The following is a 17840-nucleotide window of genomic DNA, read 5'->3' as shown; positions in this document are numbered from 1 at the left end:
GAACAGGGAAAAACACAGGCTTACAAATCAAACATACGGCTTCTCTGTTCTGTTTAGTTTTACTCTGTTCTCTTCACCAACTGTGTCACTCTGGGCAATTTCTGAGCCACAGAGGCAATTTGAAAGCAGAACAGAGTCAGTGCACAGCAAGGGAGCAAAGTGGATGCTGGGAAATTAATTTCTGAGAATCGTTCAAGAAGCCCTAAACCATCAAGTTCAGAAAAGAGAGACAGAGAGCAGAAGAGGACGCTGTGGCTGTGGAAAGGTGTCATGAACGTTATCTAAAAGGAACATTACATTCTAACATGAGGTGAAAGCTGAATGGGTTTTGTTGTGCTTGTAGGGAGCATGAGCAGTTTGCTGATGATGGATGCAACTGATACTTGAAAAAAACATCAGTTAACACTAATGCACTGTGGATAGTGCATCCATACATTTAGCAAAGCATTGAGGGGAGGGCAAGTTCAGTTCAATCTTCAAAAAGGCTTTGAGAGTGAGTGCTTTGAATTCATTGAAGTATTGCCCTCCTCGTGTAAGTGCATGTGTTAAAATGTGTCAGTCAGGCATTCATGCTCCAGACTGACAAGTCTGCTTCATACCAAAGATGCCCCGTTGGATTCAGATGTGTTAACGATATATAGTCAAATTCACAGATGTTTGAGATTGATTTTTTTTATTGATTTTACTGGAAGCAGTTATTGGATAATGGATAAACTGACAGCATAGAGATTAATATAGTTAACAGCAATACTCTGACTTTATGTATCCAAACAACTGACTGATTTTTTTAAGGATGTTTCAAAATGTGGCTAAATAACATGGTGTTCCTAAAAATCTGCTGAGTGTGGTCATCTTTTAAAACTTACTCATCTTAAATTGGGCCAAAACCATGCATCTTTTTTTCTATACCTGCTTATTCTAATGCAGGATCTCAGGGGAACTGGAGACCATCCCAGCAACTACTAAGTGGGAGGCAGGGTATACTCTGGACAGGTTGACTATCCATCGCAGAGCCAACACAGAAAGACAAACAAACACTAAATCCTAGGGAGAATTTGAAGTCACTAAGTAACCTAACATCCAAGTCTTTGGACTGTGAGATAAATTACCCGGAAAGGACCCATTTGTAAGTCATGAGGACCATTAAAGAATGCATGTGCTGTCAGCTATAGATGCCACTGTAGATCATTCCAAATGCATATTAAAGTGCAATACATTAAAGATACATACAAAATGTGAGTGCTTTAAATGAGTCCAAGCAATGGCTTAATGTGCATATCAAGAAGGTAAACGTGTCAGAATTCAGCTTCTACTTGAGGCAGATGTTGCTTCAAAAGTCACATTAAAATAGTACTTTGGACATTGTCTTACATTGTCAATGTCATGCTGTTATAAAGTCGTCATAAATGGCAAAATATAAATAAAGTGGAAGTTTCGGAACATGAAGCGAAATGCTACTACAGCCAGAAAAGATTCAAATGTTGGACAGGAGGAGGCAGATAGAGATGATGATGACATTTAGAAGGTAAATTGTGGAAGTAAATCAGTAAAAATCTTATTTTTTTTGTTTGTTTTTGTTTGTTTTTACTTGTAGTTATATTTTCCTTTTTTATTCTACTAATTCAACACAAAACATCTCTTATGAATGCCTGAAAATCTTCTCTTGGCCATTTTCAAGCTTTCATAAGTCTAAGCCCTAATGAGTGACTTTAGCAGGTCACTCGGATAAGGTAAAGTAAAAACAACAAACATTAAAGTTTGTGGAAAAGGTAAGATGTAGATAAAGAATGGGTTTAATTTCTGGCCACTACCCAGAGTTCTGTTCCCAGCCTTTTTAGGATTTCTTCTGACCTCAGCTTCAACACAGTTTAGACTTGAAAATGAACAAGTACAACAAAAGTTGTTTTTTCCCCTCTCTTTCTCCAGGGATTTTAGCCTCCAATGAGTGGGTGGAAACTCTCATTAATCTACTGCAATTTCTTCTCGTCATGTCTACACTACTTTTGGGAAACAACTCTCAAGCTTTAAAAGATTTATTACAATGCTTTTGGGGAGACAATTGACTGCAAACACTAGTACAAAGTCCAAACTAATGAGTGTCATCTAAATTACTTTTCTATTTCCCTAAATCTTTCTTCAAACAGAAAAGTAAATAAATCGGGTTACCACTTGAATGAAGTGGTGAAAATAATGGTTGCTAGAATACAGGGTAGTAGACAAACTATTAAGCTTTCAATTCATTCATTCATTCATTCATTCATTCATTCATTCATTCATTCATTCATTCATTTATTCATTCATTCATTCATTCATTCATTCATTTATTCATTTATTCATTCATTCATTCATCCATTCAAACTCATTTAAAAATACTTGGTTTTAGAAATAGTTTTGGAAAGTTTGTCTATTAGTCAGAAAGTTAAGTGAGGAGATTATTCCCACTCTCATCTCTTGTACAAAGCTACAGCTAGAGGACATTACTGGAGGCAAGGGCAAGTAGATAGCTTGGTTCCCTCCAAAAATCAGGCGCTATCTGCTGTAGCCAGCGATAGTTATATGCATTATGAAATGGGAAGTAACACAAAGCAAAGCAGACTTAGATGAGCTGTATGTGTGTGGGTAGTGTGGTGCTGCCTTGACCAGTAGCAGTCCCAAGAGACCCAGGTGAGGCACCTCTAAGGTCCCAAATATTACATGTAAATTTGATCCTTTATGTCACTGAGTTACTGCTGAATAAACTGCTGCTGACAAGATAAAAGAATAAACACAAACCCAGGAATGAACTCTACCTGAAGCACTTTCCATCTGTTGTTGAGATGCTCCAGGGCACGGGCATTCTCCATGGATAAATGGACATCGGAGATTGCCAACTGGTGGGCTAGATCATTGATGTGTTTCATGCCCTCTTTCACCTGGGTCAGCTCCTCCTTGAAAAGCTGCAAGAGCCAGAGCAAGCACAAGCAGGAGGGTAGAAAGCGGTGGATGGGAAAGAAGAGAAAAGAGGAAAAATTAGAAAACAGATGGCATATTGTATATGATAAAAATAGAGATGAAGAGAACAGCCCAACTCCACTCACACTGAAAAATAAGAAAAATCAATCTAATCTTGATCCCTTATACATAGCTTCCAGCCATAGTGTACAAAATATTTGGCAGTTGCTCTGTACTAATATCTTATAATCAAAGGGAAAGAATGTGTAATGATATTGACGGGAACATGCATCTGCTCATATGTGTAAATAATGAGAGGGGACCAGGGAATTTCTAAAATAAACTGAATACAACATGAAAAACAGAGTGCAAGAGTGTGGGTAGTGTACAGTGTGTGTGCTTACATCTGCCCATTTACTACATATTTAACAGACTAAGAGAAAACTATTTAAAACAAAAAATACCTAAATGGTTATATCATAAATAGAAAATATTATACTAATTTATTTTGGCATAAGTTATTAGGTCAAAATGGTAAAGACACCATTTACCACAATATATTATTTGCTAGTCAGTGTATTCAAAGACACATTATATGTAAAAGAAATAAATTGCAAAATAATTTTCTGGTATATTCATACCCATTTCCTAACTGATTGGTAGCAATTGAAGCTTTAGTATCTAAAGTATCCCTGTGGTCAACAACCATTTTATTTGTTGCACTACTTACTCCTGGTAAAGGGATTATATGTGGGAAAGATGAGCTCAGCACTGAAGCCTTGTGTTAATGAACACAGTCCCACTGTTACATGTTAATATTATTTTTACAGTAGAAGATTAAATTATCAACTATTAATGTGACTAAATTTAACATTTCAGTTGTGTTTCCTTTCCTCTTTAAGATTTAAAAGAACTGAAAACACATTGTTCTTCCCTGGAGGAGGCAACACTGACATTTAGCCCACTGGGAATGAACATTACTGGATCTACCCTCTGAAAACCCTCTCACATTATGGCTTGAATATAAGTTTTGGCTTTAAGTTGTTATTTACCCCTATTTATTGAATATTTCAGACAAAATAATATGTGATGTTTTTTTTCAAAGTGATGTTTAACTTTTTCTGATTCATTGGATTCACATTATGACCATCCTGGCTTTTAAAAGTATGTGGAGGCTGCGCTTGTTCACTTCTTAGCTTTGCTCTGCTGTTAAAAAGCCAACAATCTGCTTTGTAGTGGTGTGGTGATGCCTGCTTGTTATTTGTCATTTTTAAAATACTTTTTATACTCTCCCATCTGAAGCCAGCTCAAACTAACTTTAAACCAATCAGTATTGAATCAATGTGTAATGTCATCTCCAAAGCCTATGTTTTGTTAGTTTGTTGAAACTGCAGCTCTGTTTGTGTTGGTAAGATCAATGTATTATTTTACATCGACCAATTAGCCACAACATTAAAACCGCTGAACGTTAAAATGAGTTAGGGCTGCTCGGTTATGGAAAAATATGCTACAATAATGCATAAACATTTTGTAACATTTCACATTTTTGTGTCTTTGGCTGGTGTACAATGAATTCAGAGAATGCCTCATCCAGCAGACAAATATTCCCATTTCATTTAACCATTATCCTTTAGCTCCATATCATCATTTGTAGCTAGCTTGCGCTAAGGCCTCTTGATATAGTTTTACCCTCAGGTCAGTATTGAAGAATCCTCATTCCACATTCAGCTACAAACACGTAATCTATTTAACATACTGTCCAAGCACCTCTGTCCTACTATGATTGCTTATCTTGAGGAGCACCTGAGGGCTGAAGAATCATCTGGATGATAAAGAAATGCATCTGCAGCCTCAGTGTGCAGATGCTAGTGTGCCAGTTCAACTGTAGTGCATTCTTTGTAGTGTTTTAACCTATTCAACTTATATCTGTAATGGTTGGCAGACATCTTAAACTGATGCCTTTAAGTGGAAGTAAAAGGTACTGTTACAGTATAACATTCAAACTTAGTAATCTGTGTGGCATAAATCTTAAAAAACTCAGGCTGACTGTAAGGAATTAGCTAACAGAACAACAGGATATAAATGCATGTGAAAACATTTATCCCAAACAAATTACAATTAGGTTTAAATGATGCACCAATGAAGCTGAAATCAAATTAATGTTTCATATAAACCATTATTGTCTATCTAAGGAAGCCCGGGAAACTTCTTTTTCTTACAATTTATTTGTGAAATTTGATAAATGTGTTCTGTTGTTGGAAGAAAATGAAATCCTGATAATTGAATTTATGCTGCTTGTGTGGAAATGCCAACGGGCAACAAAAATAACTTGTGAAAAGGAATAAGAACATTTTTATCATAACAGTCTACGAGCAAGTGTGCAGGCATTTTTTGTCAGCATGTGCTGTTTAATCTGAGAACAATAAACGGACTGGAGTTGATCAACCACAAAATAGTACAGTGTGATAATCATCATTATAAGGTTCTTTGTTTTGAATTCAAACTTTTGATCAGCCAAAACAAGACATTCAAAGGTGTCACCAGCTGCCACTGGTTTATATTCACAGCCTATGTGCATCCATGTGTCTACTTTTTCATATGTGTGGGTGTAAGCACATAAGAGTGAAGATGTGGCTGAACTGACAAGCCTTCCCTAAAGACTGAGTGGAACATGTGCTGGCTGTGACAGGAGTCCAAACAGTGACGAGATTACTGTGAAGGGGCCTCACTTATAATGAATAGTGCCACACAATTACAGGCAGCAGCAGCAGCACTCGGCGCTCCATAATGACTAAACCAATGACCTGCCATTTGTTCAACAATGTCTATTCAACTGTGGATTGTAACCCTTGCCATCTCACCGTGTCATTTTGAAGTGCCACGTCCTTGTCATTATCTGTCAGATCACAGCTACTCTGACAGAAATGTGTACACAGGAAAGTAAAACAAACATTTTGAAGCATCACAGTCTGATAAGTGGCTCATTTATTCATGACTAACTTATCACTGTAGAGCTTTTTTGTGACAAAAACAAGTCAGATGATGCTGTTTTGGTATTTTGTTTACTGCATGTCAAAGAGCTACAATGTGTGCTTACTCAGGGATAGCTTAAGGCGATTAACTCTAAGGAGACAATTAAATTCCTCTGTTTTATTTATTTATTTTATTTAAACTTTATTTTACCAGGCAAAAGATAAGAAGAAATTCTTATTTACAATCTTGGCCTAGCAAGTGCCAGAAAGCAAAAAATAAATAAATAACATAATGCACTGAAATTACTACTCCGCAGGTTAAACTAATTTGTCTTGTAAGAGGTTTAATGATAATGTGTCAGCTTGCAAAAGAGTTTGTATATGTGTGTGTGTGTGAGTGTGTATTATGAAGATAATAAGAAAAACAAGTAGGAGAGTGTGTGCTGCAGTGTGATTTGCTCTGTGTGTCCACCTTAGTAGCATCTATGTGATCTTGCAGGGAGTCAATGAAGAGGTCACCAACAGGCTCCCAGGCATCTCTCACTCCCTCTGCCTGCCCCAGGGCCCCTGCCAGCTCCTCCATGGCTGCCTGGATCTGTAGAAGGCGCTCAAGCGTCCTCTCCATGTGTCTGGAAGTTAGTTGAAAATTAAATCCACTGCAGTTTTCCACCCAACCTCAAGTTTGGTACCAATGCCAGAATGCAAAATTAACAGCCGTTTATATATATTTACAAAATGTTTTTTTAGTTTAGTAGAGTTGTGTGCACAATTATGTTGAAGAAAATAACAGTTAACATATACAGATTAAAGCTTAGTAAGGAGACACTTTTTGAGTTTTTTATCTGTTGGATAAAACACAGAAAAATGTTACCCAACAGATCCTGAGTGGAGACAATGCCTTTTAGTACACTTAATCAGTTCAACATATATTTTTATATATGTTTTCCTAATTGATTAATATTATTATTATCTTACGGTAGTGTTGTTATGTGTAATATATTGTTGCATAACCTTGTTACAGAATACCCCCAAAGAATGAAGTCAGCTGATACCTGAATACACTGAATGGCCAGGTTTTTCTATTAACTGATGTTTTCTTCCCTGAAGGCACCAGAAGATTCCAAGATGGCAATGCCAGGAGCATGAGGCATCATTTTCACACATGGATTGGCCCCCACAGAATCAAGACCTGAATCCCATTGAGAATCTTTGGGATGTGCAAGAAGGCTTTGCGCAGTTGTCGGACTCTCCCATCATCAATAAAAGATCTTGGTGAAAAATGAATTCAACACTGAGTGGAAATGAATCTTCAGACATTGCAAAAGCTATAAAATATTAGCCTATGACTCTTTTTTTTTTTTTTTTTGGTGGTGACATTTTTGTTGGCAAGGCAGTGTATATGTATATACTGTTTCTAATGAAATTCATGCCTACTTTAAAATCAAACGTCTTTGAGACACATTCTCATTTGATAAATGGAACAAACCCCAAACTGAAAAAATATGAGAATCTTTCAGTCCTTGACATCTGCTAGATCATTTATGTTTAAGCACAAGTTTATTCTTTGTTCATAATGGAAGTTATGAACTTCTAAGCTCTAACATTTTAGCTTTTAGATAAAAAGAATTTGAGCATTATTTTATTTAGGAACTGGACAGTAAAAATTCATTAATAACTATTCATGTAATATTTAAAGAACATACTACCCAAACTATAACTTTCTAGGATACTAAGACTAGAAAAAAGTTGATCTTTTGAAAAAAATTTCCACTAAGAATTTTCTGATTATTGACCTTAAACTTGAATATAAATGTTGGATCAACATTACTCACACAGACTGCAATTTTTAATGGTCTTGTGTTTTTACAACTTCCCTCTTGGGCATAAAAAATGATAGTAGAACTTGTCAAATGTTTTACTGGCACTACCGAACTTTGGGCAAATAGAGATTTATCTACTTTGGTGCTCTATAACGAAAGCCAATTCACCATTTCTTTCATCCTGTCTCTTCTATGAGCTCTCTCCAACCAGTAAAGATCAAAGTTGATCATTGTCTTAACTCTTGCTCTTTCACTCTTTTCCTCACTTCCTCTGATAATGTCCTCTTATCTTCACTGCCAATGTGTTGATATAGCAAAATGCAATTGTCACATGATGCCTTGAACTGTAAAAAAAATGCACCGGGATGCTGTAGAACAAAGACATCTCCAAGAATGTGGATACATGGAGTCACAAGCAGAGAATTTTAAGGTCGGAAACTTATGTGATATTTTTTAAGTTCCGATACCAATCATATTCTAGATATCACTTAATATAAAGGTATTATCAATAAAATTAAGTCATTATGAACAAAAATGGGCCATGTAAGTTAAACCCTATTTAAACTGTTTCTATCAAGTTGTTATTAGGGGTTTTAATGCATAAGAAGCTTAATATTGTTTTAGGTAAAAGGGGAAAACCTCCAAAAGTTCTTCTAATTTTTCTTATTTTTTTGGGTCTTCATAGATTATTTTAAAAATGAACAAATTTAGAGTGTGACTGTATTTTTGGCACCAAACAACTTGCAGATATCTAATAGATGTATTGAAATAAATGTGCTTAAGTGAATTTTCTGGGGCAATAGACTAGAAAGTAATTTCATTGATTTAATCTACAGTAGATTTAAAAACGTGGTTAAAAATAGTATCTAACCTGTGGCGGTCCACACAGCGTGCTGTCAGTTTTTCCCACAGGTCGCTGGCCACATTCGCCTGCTTCCACACGGACCGGCTCACATTCAAGATCCGCCGACGAGGAGATACCTCTGCAGAAAGAAGGAGAGGTTAGATGCCAGGGATAAGAGCCAAAAAGTGCAAATAAGGAGGTAATAAATAGATTTGCTGGAGAGATAATAAGGATTGAGAAGAAGGATGGGTAAGAGGTCAGACAAGAGAGGTGCAACGATTTGAGTAGGATGTTTTACCAACTCAATGAAATGTAAGAGAATCTGAGGAAAGGAGGAAAACAATACAGTCAAGGAAATTTCTACTGTAAGCACTCAGAGGTAAGGGCCAAACAAGAAGAGAATGTGATGACTGAGAAACAGTCAAGCAGGCTGCATTATTGATCTGAACAGATGGTTCTCTAGAGCTAGTGAACCACAGCTAATTGGTCCCGGCCTGAACCCTTTCCCTAAACTCAGCATGACTCCAGACAAATCACTGCTAATAACTACTAATGGATGATTTCACCTGTGTGGTTCCTATCAAATGAACTCTGGGGTTCAGCTGAGGGGAAATGTGAGTGTGACATTTTGGCTTGCACAGCAGTTGGCACAGAGTATGGAGGGAGCAGACCTTTTCCATCGGGCAAGGTCTCCTCTGGCTCCTGGAAGGGGTGCTGAGCCAGAAAGGCCTGGGCAGATTCCAAAACAGAGTAGATGAAGGGCCCGCGAGACTTCACATCCTCCATGAATGCCTGGAGAAAGACAAAGAAGGAAGAATGAAAGCTTCAAGTTGTTTGAGATGTACTGAAGGAGTTGAACCTGTGGCCATTTTTCAAGTTAGATAACTTCATTTAATGCAGACTAAAAGTAATTCTGTATCTTTAATGTAATAACAAACAGTCAAATAAGAGAAATCATCTTTAATATCAAATAATGCATCATTGTTGATTATGGTATATTACTCAATACACTTAGGGGCTGAGTTATGACGAGGGCAAAACTGCTGCGCTATTTAACATTTGCTGCGCAGTTTTGCTCTGGTTATGTTTCTACGATTAGCGCCTGATCTATTAAGACTGCTCCTGTTATCATTTGCGGAGCAAACAGCAGTATTTAAATGAGGATTTAGCGGCGCTGTTTGCTCTGTCATGTAAGGTTCTGGAGAGCAAGGAAACCGCAAACGCAAAATTAACTTTTATCCGATAGAAGTTGAGACAAATAAAGGAGACAAATAAAAATATTGCGGAAGTCGAGGAAAAAAATCTAAATGTCACCAGAAATGCTGCAATATAGTTTCATATTCAAGTTCAATTTATTTATAAGGCACACTAACAACAACCTTTAGGAACCAAGGTATTGTACATATAAAAACATGCAAGGAACAAATAAGAAATAATAAAGGTTTAAAAGCTATAAAGAAATAATAATAATAATAATAATAATAATAATAATAATAATAATAATAATAATAATAATAATAATAATAATAATAAAAGACAGGCATGATAAAGTCTTTAAACTTATCCAGCAATTCTAATATTGCAACGCTGGATCGTCTCCACAATCCTCTTCTCTGGCATTCTAAATATATTAATATAATAGAAAAAAATGCATTATCTTAGTCGCCTTTCATGGTGTCTGTGCCTCCTCCTTAAAATTATTACTGCAGCCATTGCGCGTATACTGTTGTGCCAATTAGCACCTGCTTTTCAGAAACGCTATTTTTAGAGCAAACATAAACACCGCAAACTATTTGCGGGCTACATGAATCCCACTGCTGCGCAAACCAGATTTATTTGCATAGTCTCCTCCCACTAATGTGCACTTTCTGGCCGGAACGCCCATAATGCATATGCAGTAGCTTCAGAAACGCAAAGTGGAGAGCGGCGCAGTTTTGCCAGGATAACTGACGCAGTTCCATGTTTGCGGCTTTGATAGATAAGCTTGGGCCGATTTTAGCGGAGCAAAGCCGTCTGCACCTGTTTTAGTACACACAAAGCGTTAATAGATCAGGGCCTTAATGTTCATATAACATGACATGAATTCATGTTTTCCTCTCCGCTGGTATGTTATGCTGATCATAGTATAGATTACTAAGCTGTGGAGGTAAATTTGAATTGTAGAGCTGTAAGAACAAACCAAACTTGAAATATTTTTCTGTAATACTCAGTGACCATCGTGTCCAAGTTATAAAAACAGGCAAAAAATCTCACACTTCTATTATCTTTATCTTGGACTCAGATTTGAATTGATTATAGTTAAAGTGATTTATTACCAGTGACCAACATTATGGCCACCTGGGGGAAAACAGTCTGTTTTTTCTGTTTTACAAGATATTACCAATACATATTACTAAAGCAGCACAAAAAGAGAACATGAAGCCCAAAAAAAAAGAGATTAATAAAGTGACTCCAACACTTGTCATTTGTGCAATTATACAGGAAAATACTAAAAGGGAGTGTTTGAAACATCAAGGCTAGATAACAAGGAAAAAAAATAATGAAAGAAACAGAAATGGTTATTTATCCAGCTCTGAAACATTAGTTCCAGTTGCCGTTGCTGCAGAAGGCCCAGAAACAAAACAAGATACCAACTGCGGCCAGAAAGGAAGTTCAGATGTGAGCAATATTGCAAGTCTTTTTAAATAATATCATGCAGTCTGATAAGAATAAAGAAGTCATATTTTACCTAAGTTATTTATTGTAACCTGAATATAGATGCTCAAGTCAAAAATGTTATCTATATCTGTGTGTAAATGTGTTTACTCAGATGTCAGCCAGGCCGACCTCTGTTGCCTCCAGTTGATTCAAAATGCATTTGGACTCATTACCAGGACAAAATGCACAAGCACATCACCTCCGTGCTTACCTCCCTACACAAGCTTCCTGTTAGATTTTATATTGATTTTAAGATCTTACTGTTCATCTATAAAGCTTTAAATGGCCTTTTCCCCTAAAAGACAAATGCCAGACTTTTTGTGTTGGTGTGCATTCTTCTGACCACTGGGATCCACAAATGGTGCTCCCATCTGATGAAGGTAAATTAAGGTCCACCAAGTCTGGCAATACTTTCAACTCCTCTTGGTGAAAGCCTTTTCCAGTTTATCACATATTTTATGATTCAGTTATAGGGACAATGCATTCGACTTAACTCCCCATTATTATCATTATCCCTTCTTGAAAGCACTTTGTCACATGATGATTATTATTATTGTTAGTTATATTAGACATTCAGCTGTCATGATGCTGGACAAGTCAGATTTAAAAAAAAAAAAAAAAGAAAAAAAAAAGATTATTAGTGTAATAAATGCATTATTAATATTACCAGTGTAATACAATTTTGTGAGGGCATAGTGCTGGTGTCCTCAACAAGAGAAAAACAAGGGTACTGTCAGAAGAACGTTATGTTTTCATGCTATAACAAGATTTTGTTCATAGTAAATATAATCTAACTAGTCATAACAAGCCAAGATGGAGGCAATGGCATATTTTACTAAACTAAAACTGGTCACCTTTATTGTAGAGTAAACTTAGAACAAAAGAAGAGGAAATAATGTCACGCTGTGTACAAACTATATGAAAATAGAATGCAATTGTTTGCAAATCTTATTCCCAATAGAACATAAACAACATATTAGATGTTGAAACGGAGAGATTTCATCATCTGATTTCCATTATCACGTTTCACTTCTAGTCATCCTGCTGCGTGAACACAGTTGTAATCCACAAACGCAGGTTGAAGCTCAATCACGCAAGGATGAAAACTATCTGAGCCCGATCCAGAAAGGCCGCTGTGTCCTTTGAACCAGATGGTCGGGGGTACAGTGGAAAATGTTCGGTAGTCCGATTAATCAAAATTTGAAATTCTTTATTGGAAACCATGGACATTGTTTCCTGTGGTAGGCACCATCAATGCTGAAAAGTAAATAGTAGTAGTAGTGGGGACCTCTTGTCCCTAAGGATCCACAGGCCTGCAAGTTTTCAATGTTTCCCTGCTCCAACACACCCGATTAAAATAAAATGGATCCAACATTACATCAAGCTCTGCAGTGACTTGTTAATTTCAGTCAGGTGTGTTGGAGCCAGGAAACTTTGAAAACTTGCAGGACAAGGGCAAAGATTCCCTATCCTGTTTTATGTTAATACATCTCTATCAGGGATGAACTTGCATAATTTCAGAAAGACAATGCTAAACCACATCCTGCATCCATCACAATAGCACTGCTATGCAGGAGAAGAGTCCGGGTGCTGAACTGATCTGCCTGCAGTCCAGACCTTTCATCAATAGAAAACATTTGGTGCCTTATAAAATAAAAAATCCAGGAACAAAGGCTGGGACTGTTGATCAGCTAGGATCCTGCATCAGACAAGAATGAGACAACATTCCTAAAACTCCAGCAACTGGTCCACTAATTTCCAAGATATTTACAGACAGTTGTTAAAAAAAGAGGAATGCTACACAATGGTAAACATCACCTTGGTGTAGCTTTTTTGAGGAGGAATATTTTCCATTAAATGCTTTAATTAATCTCAGTTCCAACATCTGATATCTTGTTTGTGTTCTACTGGAAATACAACATGGGCCTTTAAGATGTCCAAATCATTGCATTCTGTTTTTATTTACATTATAAACAACATCCCAACAACTTTTTGGGCATTTGCATTGTAAATCTCAGTCACATTCAGCTCAGAATGAACATGAGATGCTAAGCACTGGTCGCAGTTAACTCATTAAAATCCACCTAAAAAAGTTTTTTTTCTAAGTGTTTAAAATGTAAAGATTCTTCTGAAACAACCTCACACAACCTGAGGGACTTCTAGAAATTATTAAAAAACTGACATGTCCACAAAAATATTTCCCCCAGCCTTTTAAGGAAGTAGAATTGTGAAATAAAACCCTTTTATACATTTGCCATTGCGAATTATTATATTTTCTATCAATACTTCACCCCAGGTCTGAAAGAGAAAGATATGTGCATGTATTCACCCCCAAGCTAAAAAAAAAAATTTAATAAAAAAAAAAAAAAAAACATCAATACACAGTGCTTGTTTTGTTTGACCAGTAAATGCAGAGATAGATATCCATCAGCATCCTGATCATACATATGCAGTTTAGCTGAATAATTGTGGCAGTAAACTTCAGATTGTGTGTTAACAGCCAGGAGCTATACTGATCCAGCAGTGCAAATAATACAGATAAATATGTGAACAAGAGGAAAGATTTCTAAAAGTATTGACCTGTACAGAAAAAAAGAAGGAGTAAACTCCTTTGACAATAACATCATTTCTCATTGATAAACTAGAGTCTTCAGCTGAATAAAAGTTTCCCCTAGATAGCAGAACTTGCACTGTGCTCAAGATAAATGTTTGTTTCTAAGTAAAAGCTTCACATAAAGTTATAGGGTTTGTATATGATAAGAAGAATGTGTTTTAACAATGAACACATAATGAAGAAACTGGTTTATTTTTTCTTATGTGGCAGCAATGGGCTAAGCTCAAATAACTGGTCAAACCACACCCAAGAGAGAAGTTTCCATAGTAACCATTGCTAGTAACAATCAGTGATAACTGCTTTTACTAGAGAGATAAAACAGTCCTTCACTAGTTTGATCTCTGACAAGGTATTGAATCCTACATTTCTTCTGAAGTGTCTTCTACAGTGTGTGTTTAGTAAGGACTTGTTGTGCTGTATAAAATTTAAATACACAACAGAAATGCAGGAATGTATAAATGTGGTTTGTACTTTCTTCTGTAGTCCTGTACAAAAAAAAAAAAAAAATACAAAAGAAAACAATATTACAGTAGTAGCGGTTTAAAAGTTCCCATCCAAGCTGAAAGCCAGCCGAATACCTGCCGGCTTCCAGCCCAGTTCCATTCCAGTTCCAGCCAGCTGCCTTCCAACTTCCAGCCGCCAGAGAGGCCCCCTCCTTCTCCTGGGAGTGTCGATGTTTTAATCAAACTCCACCCATTCCTTGTAATATAGGGTAGACCCAGAAGATGGCGCTTCTCTCACAGACTTCTCATCGCCCGTAGTCTGTCAGATTTTATCTGAATTTACACTGACCGGCAGAGGCGCCACTCAAAGCACCTCTGATGGCCAGTCACAATTCATAAAAATGCATAAAACTTAATACATAATCATCGTTTGACGTGGAATGTGAAATTGTAACATGCTTGTGCGCTGCCAATTGTTTTATTCAGAAATGAATGCTAGTAGGTTAATAAAACCTTTCAAATACTGGATCACAGCCCCTAGCTCTATTCTCAATAGGATGTATTTATCATACTGATTAATCTTTTAATATTAGCATTATTAACATAGACAAATCAGATTTGGATCAAGCAACACAGAATCTGTTTGAGGTAGCTAGGAAGGGTTATTTTATTCTCATATTATTTATTTCACCTCCATAAGAAGACAGGGCGACAGATAAAAGCCCCACGCAGGATCGGAGATAATTTCTTCCACTTCAATGTGTCTAATCGCGGGGGGACATCCAACACTCGCTGTGCTGCGACTTCCTGCTCGCCGGGAATCCCGATTACGTCACCCCTCCAGGTGGGCTATTCCCCGACACGCTCTGATTACCATTCCAAAAGGTACTGTATGCAGCCTCCAACTTGAACATGCGCCTTCTTCAACGTTCGCACTTGCTCCAGAAAATTACCATCTCTTAGGCTCCTCCACCACCACTTTGACTGTGGATTGATACGTAAATGAGCCGCAATGAGGCAGCTGAACAAGTGACCCAGTTTTGTGATTGTTGCACATTGGGTAAGAGTGGTCAAACGAGTCCAGTTTGTGTTGTCATGCTACCAGAAATTCAGTAGGCTAGTCGGTCCTAATGCAGTGAATTTCCATGTTAATGTTGCCAAATTCAATAGCATAGCAAGAGATGAAAAAAGAAACAACGATATTTCTTCAACATGTTAACCAAAATATTTACCTCTTAAAGCATAAACCAAGTATTTACAACAAGCAGTGTGCTTTTTAACGTTAACGTGTGCCATAGCCTACTGCACCGCTGTTCCTCCTTCCAAGTCTTCTTTTTTATTATATTGTTGTTTTATCATCTGAATATACTACAACAACACAGAGAAAATATATGAAAGTTTATTTTACGCTGGTATTTGCGCAGCAGAGTTTTCTGCCGCCGGATTTGTAGTCCAGGAACGGAGAACACAGCTGCTGCCAGGAAAGGTGGATTACATTTTGTTAAAGCACAGCAATCTCCGAGTAGCCTATTATAACCTCTCAGTGGCAAAATAAAACACACTGGTCTGGTTTAGTCTTCACTCTGAAATGGTTCAGTCAGAGGAATATAAAGCTGTTTTAAAAATGTTGAGCAAGCTTAAAATAAACATTCATAGGCTATCTATGTGTTTTAGATTAACACAATGATAAAACAACAATAGGCTATAATAATGGAAAAGAAGCGGTGCAGCATGGCAATGATGCGTTAATGGCTCGGGTCGCGGGTTAAACATCAGTCTGGTTCGGATTTAAATGGAATAAATACATTGGTGACGAGTCGGGTTCGGGAGTCATTCTAACGGGTTAGAGCAGGTATGCGTAGCAAAACAGAACCGTGCAGGACTCTGCTCTAAGCAGTTCGGACTTGGTTGACCTGGAACCATTTGACAATAAAATCTGGAGCCATCCTGCAACGCGCTCGCTTAGGCGTCCAGTTAAACCGTGTTTATTCAACCAGTCCCTACTTCATTGCATTCATTCTTTCCTCATAGCCTACGTGCACATTTTTTTCAAGATTGTTTATGTCAGTTTTGTTTTGGAAAATGAAAAAGGAGTCTTTGCGCAGAACTTATAACATTATTCTAATCTTGCCACTTGCCTATTTTATTATTGTGTATTTTTGTAATAACATGTAAATTCACTGCATAGGAACCAACTAGTCTACTGAATTTTGTGTGACAACACTAACAGAACTGTTTTGACAATGCAACAATTACAAAACTGCGGCTCATTTACTTATCAATCCATAGTCAAAGTGGTGGTGGAGGAGCCTTGGAGATGGTAATTTTATGGAGCAAGTGCGAATGTTGAGGAATTTAGCCTTTGTTCAAGTTGTGGGCTGCATATATGCAGCCCACAACTTGGTATACCTTTCAGAATGATAATAAACAGAACAAGACACACCAAACCAGGAGCTAAGACCACGAAGTTCAGCATCATGCTTATCTATCTTTGGCGTTTTTACACCAACATTTTTATACACTGGATAATGATAATAATTATCGATTAAAGTCACGGATAAAACTGCTGTTGTTAAAACACACCCATCTCTTACAAAATCTAAAATGTAAAACAAAAAAAACAACAAACAAAAAATCTGGATCACTGTAGAAATATCTTTATTCATTGCTGATCATCTGGCCATTGAAGCGTTTTTATTTGGAATTGGGAACAAATATTTTCCACCCTGTTATATTCTGTTCCACTCTGTTATGTTCCATTCCACCCTGTTAGTAAGGTGTTTTTTAATTCTTTTTTTTTTTACTAAAAACATTGAGGACTGTGAACCTTGTTGCACCATATTAGGAAGTGAGGAACATTAAATTGATTTTGCTTTTCTGTTCCCAGGTCAAAAGGAATGTAATTATCTCTCATTTGAAATACTTGATTATGCTTTCCTTCTTGCCTTTGTGGAAACAGAAACGTGATAATCTCTCACTTGAAAGCAAGCTGGGCGTAGTGTGATGACGATGAAAACTCACATGACCAATGCTCAATAAAGGGTACATGAAAATGTGAGAAATGGTCAAAAGCACATATACCGTTTGTGGTGAGTGAAACTATACAGCACAGTCCCTAGCTCTTTTCAAGCACACTCCTCCCCCCAAGGAGTATGCTTGAACAGCTAACGGCAGGTAATGGCTGTGTTTACAAATGTAAAGGTGCTAATTGTTGGCCATTGAATTGTTAATTTCAAACCGGGCAGCCTTTTGGTTGTACTCTGGGCATGGTAGAGGGATAAGAAATCTCTGGGTTTTCTAGTGTTAAACACTGGAAGTGTCGCCAGCGGTCTTTTGATGACCGCCAGTCACGCTACCATGCTTATAGTGTATTAAAAACTAAACGGCTGAACCTGGTATTTTAGGACTTTTATTATATAGTTGTTGTCTATAGTTTTACCTGCTTACTTGTTTGGAAAAGTAAACACATCAATATTTACGAGCAGTTTAGCACGTCTAAACTTCCACAGAGCCGCTCAG

The 17840-nt window shown here is 37.1% G+C and overlaps 1 protein-coding gene across 2 annotated transcripts in view; it reads right to left on the bottom strand.

Annotated features, from left to right (window-relative positions):
* drp2 (dystrophin related protein 2) overlaps window positions 1-17840 on the bottom strand; it is a 116849-nt gene that overhangs the window by 50982 nt on the left and 48027 nt on the right. For both annotated transcript variants that reach the window (XM_041990499.1, XM_041990501.1), the window contains exons 4-7: window positions 9239-9359; window positions 8595-8706; window positions 6376-6532; window positions 2790-2936 (exon numbers count right to left, since the gene is read on the bottom strand). In XM_041990499.1, the coding sequence (XP_041846433.1) occupies window positions 2790-2936; window positions 6376-6532; window positions 8595-8706; window positions 9239-9359 (537 nt within the window). The remainder of the gene's footprint in view (window positions 1-2789; window positions 2937-6375; window positions 6533-8594; window positions 8707-9238; window positions 9360-17840) is intronic.

Source organism: Melanotaenia boesemani, chromosome 7, assembly GCF_017639745.1.
Source record: "Melanotaenia boesemani isolate fMelBoe1 chromosome 7, fMelBoe1.pri, whole genome shotgun sequence".
In the NCBI taxonomy this organism is placed as follows: Eukaryota; Metazoa; Chordata; class Actinopteri; order Atheriniformes; family Melanotaeniidae; genus Melanotaenia; species Melanotaenia boesemani.
This window is presented reverse-complemented; position numbering and strand designations above follow the sequence as displayed.